The sequence below is a fragment of the Columba livia genome, chromosome 8, assembly GCF_036013475.1.
Source record: "Columba livia isolate bColLiv1 breed racing homer chromosome 8, bColLiv1.pat.W.v2, whole genome shotgun sequence".
NCBI lineage: Eukaryota > Metazoa > Chordata > Aves > Columbiformes > Columbidae > Columba > Columba livia.
In genome coordinates this window covers 18151478-18164835 of record NC_088609.1, presented here as the reverse complement: position 1 = coordinate 18164835, position 13358 = coordinate 18151478, and the positions used below count along the sequence as shown (strand labels likewise).

At 35.8% G+C, this 13358-nt stretch overlaps 1 protein-coding gene across 4 annotated transcripts in view; it reads left to right on the top strand.

The window, feature by feature from the left end:
- The window catches only part of KCNT2 (potassium sodium-activated channel subfamily T member 2), a 131810-nt gene that overhangs the window by 70780 nt on the left and 47672 nt on the right, over window positions 1–13358 (top strand). For all 4 annotated transcript variants that reach the window (XM_065072337.1, XM_065072335.1, XM_065072334.1 and 1 more), the window contains exons 10-13: window positions 1305–1485; window positions 3657–3821; window positions 5352–5488; window positions 8549–8612. In XM_065072337.1, coding sequence (XP_064928409.1) covers window positions 1305–1485; window positions 3657–3821; window positions 5352–5488; window positions 8549–8612 — 547 coding nt within the window. The remainder of the gene's footprint in view (window positions 1–1304; window positions 1486–3656; window positions 3822–5351; window positions 5489–8548; window positions 8613–13358) is intronic.

Here is a 13358-nt window from a genome sequence, read left to right as displayed (position 1 = left end):
AATTATTTTTGGAGAACAGAACAGAGAACAGAAGAACAACTGTTAAAGCTGTTATAAACACAGGGTCTCCCTGGTGATGCAAAGATCTTACCTTGGTAGATATTAATGAGTGACTATTACCTTCTGGATACTATATATGAAGAAATCATCTTTGGTATGTTCTAGAATAATTACTATGGAATGTGATATTATTTATCAGTTATCTCTCTAATTCTCCAAGGAGAAATCATTGCACTAACTCCAAGGGAAAAAAACACTATTCAGGGTGTTTCACACATTGATTTTCTTCATGTAGGTGAATACAATTTAAAAGCCTGAACTGATCTAAGTAATTCTGCTGTATCAGGGAAGATTGTATTTTAAGCTTGGGAGGCTCTATCATGGTATATTTTTTCAAAGTGAAATATTTTTAAAATCTGCGACATATGAAGTAGCAGTAAGACCTGTGCACAGATTCTCATACTGCTGCTCAAAACCAAAAGCACATCATGCTGATTACAAGAGAAATTACCAGTTAAACTGGGCTACCATTTACTTGTGCACAGGAGTGTGTGACTAGAAGGAATTAACTTCATTTGTTTTGCTATCTGCTACCAAGCCTTATATTTGTATTCTGTACTTTTAGCCAGCTGAATCTTCATATCAGTTGGCATCTTCCACTGAAGGCTGACCCTGGATGCTTATTCCTCTGACAATTCGATAGTCTGCAATTCTCACATTCAGTTTATTCTAGACAGTCAGTACCTATTTGTACCAACGTCATCCTTCTAATATGCAACACGTACGCTCATAACTAGTTCATGCTAGTAACTCTTGCCACAGAAAGGGACAGAGACCACCATAAAGAGCAATAGATTTAAAGAAAGCAGTATGTACATTTTCTTGGCCATACCAGCAAACTCTCCCTGAAAAAGTTAAAACATGTTTATAAAAAATTCTGAATGGTGGCAACTATACACCATCTGTTTTGTTCTGGTTTAGAAAGGAATTGCATCAATCCATGATGTTCTATATACCAGCTCTCCCTCACAACAGCCACTAAGCAAAAACTAGCAACAAAGTAGTGACTATCATGTTGAAATAATCAAAATATGAGTTTCTATTATGACAAATGACATTTGAAAATTATATTAATAATACACTTCTGGTTTGATACTAATTTTTACTCTTTGAAAAAATGTCTTTGCTAAGTAATTTATGAATTTTGAAAATATGTAGTTCTTTGCGCATATAATCATCAAACTTGAACTGACCCAAAGTACAGTTTTTATTTTTCGTGTCTTTATTCATTCTTTTCTATATAGTATTTGTGGAATTCAGCATCTGGAACGAGCAGGAAACAGGCTGACTCTCTTTGACTCCCTTTATTTCTGCATAGTGACATTTTCCACTGTGGGCTTTGGGGATGTTACACCCAGGATATGGCCTTCAAAGCTGCTTGTTGTCATTATGATCTGTGTTGCTCTTGTGGTGTTGCCCATACAGGTAAATGTGGATTTTTCTTCTCTTTAGAACTGTTTTTAAAAGAAAATAATAACTGAAATAATTTATTGTTGCTATTATTATTGCATATAAAATGTCAGAAGAAATAACCATGTTCTGTAACTCCTATTCTGGTTTTTTCCTTCCTTTTTTCTTTGTTCTCCTATAGTCTAGATTTTTACTAAAAACCAGAACACAAATAACAGTTTTCAAGTGCTGTTGAAAGCTTTCTGTTCCTGTCGTGTAGCACAGACCCCTTCCCTCATCCTGAGAGATGGGTTTGTTGTTAATGGAGCAATTTAGAAAACAAACAAAAAAACCCGAAAACCACCAAACAACAGTAGCCAGCACTTTCTTTATGAGTATAGTATTTCCTCTGCAGGCTCTCCCTGTTTCTAATCTTGGTCTCTCCACTTCCTCTCTCACTCTTACAGCTCAGTGCTAACTTGAAAAAATCTCATTAAATCTGCAACTCAAGCAAATTGACTTCACAGCTGTGTATGGCAGTACACACACACAGAGCCAACAGCACAGGCGGGAATTTTTGGTACCTATTTAAGTTTAGGATTTCTAATGGTTTCAACAGTAAAAGGCTGATTTATGAAAATCCAAGTATTTCAAGGAGTCAATCAGTTTCATTAAATGTGTACCAAACATTTCTCAGCTCATTAGATGAGGCTTGATGACAGAAACCCTGAGATTACATAGGAAGCCCTGCCAAGTTATTAGCTGTTCCACACTTGGTGATCACCCAGACCTTCTGCCACAAAAAGGGATGTAGAAAGGCATCGTCCATGCTTATCAAAGCTCATAGCAGAGCTGCTAGACCAAGAAGCTCTGAAGGTTCTTGCACAGCTGTGGTATCCAGACTCTGCCTCTTTCACAGGGAACTAAATCTCACTGTGAACAGGCAACACAGAAACCTCATGAGGTTGGAAGCTCAAGCTTTCAGCATTAATTTTCTTGAAAGTATTTGAACATTTTAGTTATGCCTAAATATTTAATGGCTGCATACACAGACACATGCACTACCAGAATTACATTCCCATTCAGTGGAAATTTAGTAAAATATATATTCTAGCAAAAACTAAAATATGCTTTGTTTAAGAAATCTGGAATTTCCTAGGAAATAGAAATTGCATCTTTCATGTAGTTTTGATAGACACTTCAGGCATAAGAATGCTGCAGTAAAGAACCTGGAATCTACTGCCCTTTCACATAAATTTATCTATTATTAGCTACTTTATTTTATAGCTTTGTGGTAATAATGAGGTTTAATATAGTTTTCCATACACGGAATGTGGGAGGCATTCTCTCCTGAGTTTTTGTCCTGCTATGATATGCAATCAATTATTATTCACGATTCAGTCTCTCCATTAGTTGAAAAGGGATGAGAAAAAGCAGTTATCACACAGATATATAGTTACATTGAACCCAGTATTAAATGCATATTACTTACAAGAACTTTTGAAATGGTGTTTGTATGTTTGATTACACGTTACAATGGCATCGATTGTTGAATGCTCTTCAAAGGATTCAGACTAATAAAGCAATGTTTACTGTTAGCTTGGATATATTGTTTAGCTGGGAAAGGCAAACTTACTGTATTAACAGCTGCTGTGAATTTAAGTTGTATCTAAATTTATGAGACAGATAAGAGAGTATACAGAAGGTCACCTTCAGAACATTATAGAATTTCTGAGTTATTGCCTAAACTAAGTAAAATAGTGCTTCTATCCAAGTATCTGTACTTACAGTATACACTTAATTGTGTGAAAATTTAATCTTATATTTGGGGGAAGCATTTATGTCACATGGCACTGGAAAAAGAGAGGTCAGAGGTATAAAATAAATAAAGGAAATAAGGTATAGCCTCCATTCTTTTCCTGAATCTTGAGATTTACTGCAATCTCATTATATTTTAATGGATTTACCTTGCTAGTTGTGTGTGGTAGAGACTGGCTCTATGCCATGTTTTTCTATCACCCTACACTCTTCTTGTCCACTTACTAGAGAAGTTTTTACAAAGAAAAAGACATTGTGGGCTAAGGTCAGCTTTTCATAGAGGCATGAGATCAATGATGCATTGTTAAGTTGATACAGTTGTTAAGCTGGTACAGTTGTGCTGCACATCAGCTTGTCTGTATTTCACTGACAATTGTCATCTCTTGCAGTTTGAACAGCTGGCGTATTTGTGGATGGAGAGACAAAAGTCCGGTGGTAACTACAGTCGACACAGAGCTCAGACAGAAAAACATGTTGTGCTGTGTGTAAGCTCTCTGAAGATTGACTTACTTATGGATTTCTTAAATGAATTCTATGCTCATCCCAGATTGCAGGTACTTAGAGTGGAAAAAAAAACAACAACAAAACCTCAAACCGCTGATTTGTTGTAGACAGCCTTCTGAAATAGTTGTTAATTTGTAAAACTGAATTTGGGAATAGCTGACTGAATTGGGAATCTGTAATTGCAATAAGCAGCTGAGATACAGTATGGAGACATTAATTTTAAATTGAGGTAAACAGACTAAATAGACATAAATACTGTCTTGTTGAATTATGCCAGATCTTTCAGAAACAGATATTTTCGTGCAAATTCCTTCTATTCTACCCCAAACTCCTCAAATTATTTTTTCCTGTTGTTTTGGGACTGGATCTAAAAGTCCTCACAAGTCAATGCATCTTTTGGGTTTTGCATTTTGCTTTATTTTTTCGTCACCATTAGGAAGATGAGATCCTTTTGAAGTTGTCGACATTAAGAAATAAATAGGCATGCTTAAAAGGACGAAGACCCTGAAAGATTACACACAAGAGATTTTTTTTAGTGTACATATATTCCCTAGCTAATGCAAACAGATGTCATATCACTTGTTTTGATCATATAAAAGCTTATTTATATGGGATAGCAATTTTGATTAATTATAATTAGCTTTGCTACAGACCATTTCTTTTATTATATCTTTATGTCTTTTACTAAGTTACCTGTGGTACCATGTTTCATTAACTAGTGCAAAAAAATCACAAAAATACAATCTACAAGTTGCTGAGCAGCAATTGACAAATCCCAAATCCAAAATACTCACCAAAATAATTAGCTAGTAAGAGGCATAAGCAAAAAAACAAAGAAATCCAGTTCTTTCTAGATGCAAACACATTGAAATCCAAAATTTAGTTAACTAGCCTGAACAAGTCAGGCCCTGCAATACACTGAAGACAAAGAAGAAAAGTCCTAATGCTGCTTCTGTAGCCTAAAAGAGCTTATATACATTCCCTTCACAGCTGAAATGGGAAGGTGAAAGATATAGATGGTGCACTGCACCCAGTGCACCAAGCTTTCTGTAAAAGTCTGTATGCACTAAGGAAGACTTCGATGACAAGCCTCTCCTCTCATATTTCATTTATCTTTCTTTTTCACATGTACAAACAAGTATACTTCAGAGCAGCCTTATTTTTCCTAACAAGGACTTTCTGTAGCACAGGCAACAAGAGTTTGGATCTGGCCATTAAGGAAAAGGAAAAAAATCCTTTTTGTGAAAAACTTCCTACATTTTCCAGCTAGAATGACAGAAATCTAAGTGATCTCTTAAAAAAAAAACCCCAAAAACATGCTCATGTGGGAGCAAAAAAGTTCCTAAATGGACTTTAGTTGTCACCCTGGAGTCTTTTGTGAGCAGTTGACAACTGTCCAGCCATTTTTATTAAATAACTCAACATTTAAAATGTGTATTGAAATAACTTTTGTCAGTTAATTTTGGGAATTATCAGCGACATTTTTGAACATCCTGAGTCTCTGTTGACTCATTCTCTAGCAGCAGAAGATGGTAACATAAAAAAAATAACATGACTATTCCCCCTTATGTTTTTGACAGGACTATTATGTCGTTATTTTGTGTCCTACTGAGATGGATGCTCAGGTCCGAAGGGTGTTACAAATCCCAATGTGGTCCCAAAGAGTTATCTATCTGCAAGGCTCAGCACTAAAAGATCAAGACCTGTTGAGAGCTAAGTAGGCAAAAACTGATCAATCTTGATTTTTACTTTTGTTTCAACTCATACTGTTCTATAAATAAGTTTGACAAACAAAAGTTGTGCTACAATGAAAGCATGTGTATTTAGAAGGCAAGGCTCTTTGTGATATAATTTGTTTTTCTTAATATCTGAAATTATTAAAGGAAAATATTTGTAAGTTCTTTCATTTGACCTAAATTTTCTTCACTGTCTTTACTTCTCAATTTTTAAAGGTATTGAAACAGTGTGCCTGTGATTTCTTCTGAAAAAGCAGCACTGTAAATTCCAAAACTGCTAGATTTTGTTTTTGTCCATTGAGCAAAGATGGTAAATGTGATGCTAGTTCTCCTGACCAACTGAAGGGGAAAAAAAGTAAACAAAATTAACTGTCACAGTTTGAACCCATTGTACAGTTTTGTTTTCTTTCTAAGTTCAGCCCGGTAGTATAATCAACTCCTCTACTATACCTCCATATACCTTTCTTTCAGGACCTTCCTCTTACCACATACTTTCACCACTTCTACAAAATCCACTCTGCCAGTTAATAGTGAATGACATTAATCAAAACACTTCAGTCACAATTGCTAACCGCACCCCACTCCCCCCATTATTGCCCAATCACTAGAAGGTGTAGAAGGTGTGATGGAATTCACAGTGGAATTAATGTAGGAAGATTGTCTCTTTAAACTCTCCAAAGAGAGAGAAAGGTGATTCTTGGCAAATAACTGATTTCACTATATGTGTTGCTCTTTATAAGAATTTATTTAGCAACTAATATAGATACCTAAATTTAAGCCAATGCCTGTCTGAGTATTTGTGTCATTCAGCCTTCTTCACCCCAGGGGAGTTATTTCCAATAACTTAATCTGTGAGCAGTCTAGTGAATGGTGTTACTTTCTCAGATTTCTGCCACTGAGTAAACAGTTACTGCAAAATCTGTTTAAAATTTGAAAATTCAATAAATCTTTTTTTCAGGATTAAGAATTTTCTTTTAGAGAGAGGTGTTTGGGTTGGGTGTTTTTGTTTTGTTTTGTTTTTTCCTTTCTTCTTTCTTTCTTCCTGATTTCAAGAAGGAATTCCTGTGGGGATATAGCTGGTAGCTTGTTCTACACATTAGAAAGGAAAAATTAGGCTGCTCCATAAAGATAATCTTGCATTTCACTTATGATAACCTGGAGGTAGTCAGCTGTGGACCTGTGCTTTTTCCTGCAGCACGTATAATTGAATGTACCTGTCAGAGAATAATTTTCAGCCTCTCCTGAGAGAAGCAGCATAGTGGGAATTTAATAGAACATTTAATATGAAATATAACTCAGTGCCTAAGACATTTGCTGTGTTTCTTTTTAATGAGAACATAGTGTACTGAGAAGATAACAAGGCACGTGGTAAACTTCTTCTTATAAATAAACTAATGGTTACTACCACCACCACCAAAATATGCAAGTGTCTAATTATCAAAAATTATACATATGTTATACCTGAAATGCAATGTCAAAATAACATGATAAAAGTCACACCAAAAAGTAAGGGAATACCAAAAGTTGGCTGACTGCATAAGTAGTAAATAGTTAACTATACTGTATTTTTCTTTATATACCCTAGTACACAATTTGCATTTAAACACATTATATTTGTCTTGCTTCCTTCAAGAGCTTCACTGTGCAAACTTTTGGTGTTCTCTGAACAGTGTTCATGTGCTCAGCTTTAACAAAAGAAACAGAACTAATTCTGTCACAAGGAATCACATTGATACTTACACTGCTCATCAGCATACAAGTCTCATGATTTCACCCAATGCTGTCCCTTCAATCTAGGATGAATTTCTCAGAAACATCTGTAAAGTAAGCCCAGTATTCTCCATCACATCCTCTCTTCAGACAGTTCTCTGCTCTGATATCTAGTGAGACTGCTTTCTACCATGATAATTTTTATATTCAGGTATTGTCATACCATTTCTTCCTGCTTCTCATGTTTGCAAATACTTTTGTTGCCCTTTGTCATGTCACTTGGTGCTTATATGAAAAGGACTGTATTTTTGTTCTATGTTTATATAATACCTAAAAGAATGGGCTCTCAGTCTCAGCCTAGGGTCCCAATTGTCTAAACTGTTACTAACAACCATCAGTTCCATTTTCTAGCAGCAGAGAAACCAAAGATTTAGGAATCTCAGGTCCCATTCCAGACTCCAGAGTTGCTGTAGTGAGCAGAGAGTGCCTGTTCATTTCTCCCAGCTTCTGTCTCACTTTTTGCCTTCTCAGGAAATGCATTCTGATCATACCTGTGCCTCTTTGCCCAGAACGTCCGCTTTTCCCAAGGAGGTCAACCAAGTCCTTATTTCTTTATTTCCACGTACTAGGACTCAGTGGAGAAGGATATAAAAATCTGAGGCAAGAGAGGAAAAGGAAACTTTGATGAAACCTCGAGTCAGACAGTTTTTCTCTGCACTTCCATAACCACTCTTTTTATTACATAACCAGTCGTACCCACTAGCAAACAATTGGGCATTAAAAGTTGTCAAAGAGACCACAATCTGAAAACAGTTAATTCCTTTAATGCATACCTGCACTGAAATGTTTGTTATTTATCCCAAATGCATTATTCTAGTACATCTATCGACCTTTCTACTATCACTAGGCAAGACAAGTCTATGTTAAGTTATCTGCCCCGTGTCATTCATTCTTATCAATAACAACTTGTACATGTCATACCCTTACACACTATAAAGACTGGTACTGTTTATTCACCTTTTATACTCATGGCAGATAAATATTTATTGTGCAAATCAACTTGGTTTGAGGCCACTCTGCTTTTGTTACTTTGGCACAGCTTCTGGCATCAGGGAAAGAAAGTTTCCCGGAACCTAGTCAAGAAGTCCTGGTACACCGTGAATTACTGCACAAGGTGACTGCTGCTGACATTCAGATAATGCATGAGAACAGACAGACTAAACTTCCTCTGTATTCTCTTTTTATAAGCGTACAAGACTATAAACTGTGAAACACAAGTCCACTGAACTATTTTGTTGGTATGTAACAGGCTTGTCTCTCCCCACTTCTAGGATGGATGATGCTGAAGCTTGTTTCATTCTGAGTAGCCGCTGTGAGGTGGACCGGACAGCAGCTGTAAGTTTTGAAGAAATAACTAAAAATGAGTGCGCATGCTACTTAGACTTTTACTGCCCTTATTCCATCTCAGGGACTCAGACGTCTTCTGTGAACAGAAGATTGAAATCAGCTGATTTACACAGAGACTTTGCATGTGGGATGAACTTCTTGTCTCAGTTAAGATATCAAAAAGGTTGCTATTGGATTCTATAAGGCCAGTTTTCACAAACTTATGAAACATGATGTAATGGCTCATTTCACATAACATACATACTTCTAATGTATTTAGAAAATTAATTACATGACCTGCCTACCAAAGAAGTTAGGATTTAACAGCACATTTTATTATTTTTTTAAATATGTGAATTTATACATTCTTACAGAACTTTAAAAATAAAGCACCGTAAGAATACAGTACTTTCCAAAGACAATTTTCCTGCTGAATAAAATAAATTTTTATGCATTCTCTCCTTTGTTAAGGTCAACAGCAGAATACCATGTAAGCACTATCATGAAACCTTATAGATATATGGATAACTCAGTCAATAATCACTCCGAAGGGTAATACTAATCCATGTTTACTAATGGTAATACTAATATCCATGTTTGCTCTAGATATGCAAGTCAAAGAGTTATATTTAATAAATCAGAAAAGAGACATATATCAACAGATTGGTTTTTCCATTCAGAACTACTGAAGTATTGAAAGTTTACTACTAACAAACTAAAGAGTGGATAAATTAAAATAAATAAATTAATTAGCACATTTGTGACTAATACCAAATAACCAATTTATCTGAGAGCATTTGACCATTTTTCATATTAACCAATTTTAAATATGGAAAAAGGCATGATTCTTCAAGTAAGTTACGGTGGTTTTGCCCATGCTATTAGTTATTTGCTGTCAGGTAAGTTACTGTCTACAAAGAAAAACCACTAATACAATACTGAGTGTATCTGTGATAAAAGAATAAATCAATTTTAATAAGAACTGAAACTCTAAATAATAACTCTTTAATATGAACTAAAACTCTTCAAACTGATGAAATTACCTACTAGTCACAAGCATCCAGGAAAAAAGTCAACTGAGGAAGGATTTATGGACAGAACTTTAAATTTTACACCATGCGCTGCATGCTGTATTGTTGCACACTTGCCTATTTGGTTCAGTCTTGAACTCCAAAGGAAGATCAGAATAAGTCTGAATATTCACAAATTAAGATGCTTACAGATCACCTAACAAGATCAAACTAGCAATTATGTTTTAAGCTATCTAAATTTAAAAATACTGGTTTGCTGCTACAATAAAACAAATAGCAATTATTTTTCTGATTTTTAAAAACAGAGTAAAACATAAGAAACAAGGTGTTTGCGTTATATATATAGTATTTAATAATATATTCTCTATCTTGCTACAATTACTTCATCTGTCATCAAAACTTAGTTGTTTCCATACCTACACATATGGTTTATTAGAATAAAGAACAAAAAAGTAACACAAGCTGCAGCTAGCAAGTAGAAAGTACTATTTCCTTGTTAAGCAAATAAGCCCCCCAGAAGCAAATGTAAACAAAAATAACGTAATTTTTTGGTAGACTATGAGCATTCTGTAAAACATGCTTTATTCAAAGCTAAAGACCTATGCTGGACCCATCACTTGCAGAAAGCCACTGAACTCCCTGAGAAATAAATCTGTGTTCCTGCTATAATATTCAAGCTTACTGTAATAAGAGCTTTGAACTTGATTAATCAGCAAGAGACTCCTGAAAACAAACTAGCGAAAGCCACTGAATTGGCAGCAAGTGATCCTGGAATAGTCAAGTAAGGCAAGCACAATGTTTGGAAAGGACAGGGTTTCTAGGGTGCTTAAAGATAAGAGCAGGCAAATACCTGAGAAAATACCAGTAACTTCTGTGAGACTGAAAAATATCAAAGAGCCAAACTGCCTTTCCTGAATTAGCCATGAAGTTCAGAAAAAATCAGCTAAGACATCTCATTTCACAAAATACACTTGACAGTTGTGAAATGGTTAGAAACAAGAAATCCCATACAAGCAGAGCATGTGATTTACGTTGCACTTGGTATGTGTATGCAGTTTTAAGGACAGCTGTACCATCTCAGGATTCACTTAGAGGTAAGCTGTTCATCTCAGCTCATAACCTCTCCAGAATTTATAGAAAGAAAGGACAATTTTCAGCACTGCTCAACATTCCTACATGGCAGACGGTGAACTTACAGTGCTTCCAGCCATTCTGGGCAGCACTATCTAGTTTTAGTTTCAGAGTCATGGCCAGCTACAACGCTCTCCAGGCAGCCTTTCTGCCCCCGGCATGCCCCAGGAAATACCAAATACCAATACCTGGCACATCTCAGCTTCCAGTACAGTCTATTATCAAAGCTCATTTATCATTGTATCTGGCGCATACAGGCAATTCTCACTAAAGACACAATCCTGTTACCTTCCTCTGGGACAGAAAGCCCTGTTGGGTGACTGGCTAGTCCTAATGGCACAGTATCTCCACTCTAGCAGAGATACTCAGGGGCAGTGTCATCTGAATTTTTTTAAACAAGATGTCACCTCTCTGGTTTTGTTGTTTAGATTTCCTTTTCACAGGGAATGCAATTATTTGTACTGCACGTAGAAAACGACAACTGTTTTAATTTTTTGTCTGTTTTATTTGACTGCCCTCTAGAGCTCTGAAAAGAAATGGATTTAATTTCCTACACTGTTCCAGGTCTAGTCACAACCGAGAACTTCAGTAATGTAGTACATAAATTTCAGTTTGTCACTGGGCTGAAGGAAGTTCAGTTTTCATCCTGGTATCAGTCTTTATAACTAGAACTGATTTTTCACCCTGCTATGCTTGAGAAGCTGACAAACTGTTAGGAGGGCCTTGGATCCTCTCCTACACCTGACAGGCGTCAAAATGAAAGTTAACAGATGCATTGAGGAGATTCCCAACCAGAACAGATGTTGTCAACTCATGTGATTTTTCAAAGTGCATGAGGGTTTTTGTCTCTCCAGCTACAGTCCTCAGCAGAGGATCTACTTATTTGCCATGGATACCACTGGCTGTTTATTGCTTACTATTTCATTAATTACTAAGTGTTAGTGCAAAGTCTGTGTGCCCTCTGCCCCTTGAATCTCAATTATAGCTCAGAAGTAAAGTACAATAACAGATGACATGCAGTTACTTTATAAAAAATGTCAGTTGCTTCCTTTTTCACTTGTAGGAATAGGGACTTCATCGAGCATTTGCCAGCTTTCCAGTCTCCTCCTGGAAACTTTCTCTTCTCTAGCAAGACAAAGCTCTGCCAAATTTTGTTCTATCCAATGCTATTTTGACATCTCAGACCAAGATGTAAGCTGCTCATCTGCTGTAGCAAGCAGGACGGACATCTGTTCTAATTCTGGAGGATGAGCTCTTAAAGAGAGTTCAAATTGTACTTAAGTCTGGATGACTTTTTTAAAAATTTGAGTGGCAAGTATAGAAGAGTACTCTGTGCCACACCATGAAGTTGGCCAGTGACTTTCAATGGGCTGCCTACATCAAATTGCTCCACAAAACTAAGGTGCAATGCATCTGCTGTTTTAACCCAAGGAGAGGTGGGAAGAGAAGTTTCTTTTGAATTATCCTATTGATATCTCTTTAATAGGCTGTATAAGAAAGATCACTTCTACTGCTGACAGCTTTGTTCTGATGCTTTCTGAAAATTCAGAGACAGTTGGATTCAAGCATGCACCTTCTTTTTACACCCTTCCATTAATCAAATTGTACAACACTACTATACTGGTAATCTAAGTTACACTACCTCAACAGCATCACAAGATGGACACACTGCATAGGAATATATAACTGATTTATCAAACGTGTGACAAGAAAAAAATTAAATTAACAGAACTATTTTAAAATAGATATTAAATCAAGGTCTTTCTTTGAGTTCTGATGATTTGAATTCTGTTACACCCACTTTAAAACTTACAGATTTTGATACATGAACTTAAATATCACCTGTATATTATTCACCATTGGTATCAGTGGTAATTTTTGATCACTGACTGCCATTCATTGTGTAGAAAAGCACACAGAAGAGAACACATTTTCCTTCATCTCTCAAAGAAGCATATATTTTATAATGTGAACAGAAGCATATTTTGTTCCAGGTATCTCTGTTTATAGTGTGTACGTATACACCTCCTTTTTACTTGGGAGAAATGTGAAAATTTTTTGAAGTCGCTGAAATCTAGTATAGAAATTGTACACCTGTAAAACAAAGAAATGAATTAAAGTGCCTACCTGTGTTTTCATTTCTCTCCCCTGGAGTGCTTCTCCAGAGTGAAATTTGGGAGAGTGACTGAGCAAAAAAAAACAGAAACCCAAATAAACAGCTTTTGTACACAAACACATGTATATACCAAGAGAAAAGAGAAAAACTGAACAATAATGCAAGGTTATTATATTAACAGTACATATACACTGAGCTGATCTTATGAAGCTATACAGGGCATTTAAGCAACCATTTTATAGATAATATATATTTGTAGACTGCTTCTTCAAAAAAAGAGTTAGCAAATGGAAAGCAATATATATTTTGCAGTGTTAAAAATGCAAATGTGCCAAATAATCATCAAGAGATTGTAATTTTAAAGAGCCTTTCCCTTTCCTATACAATTATCTAAAAATATTTCATGTTGAGATTCAGACTTCTGCTTTTAAAGCACTCACTTACACAGGTCTAGGTTTGCTTATTTTATAAAATGGT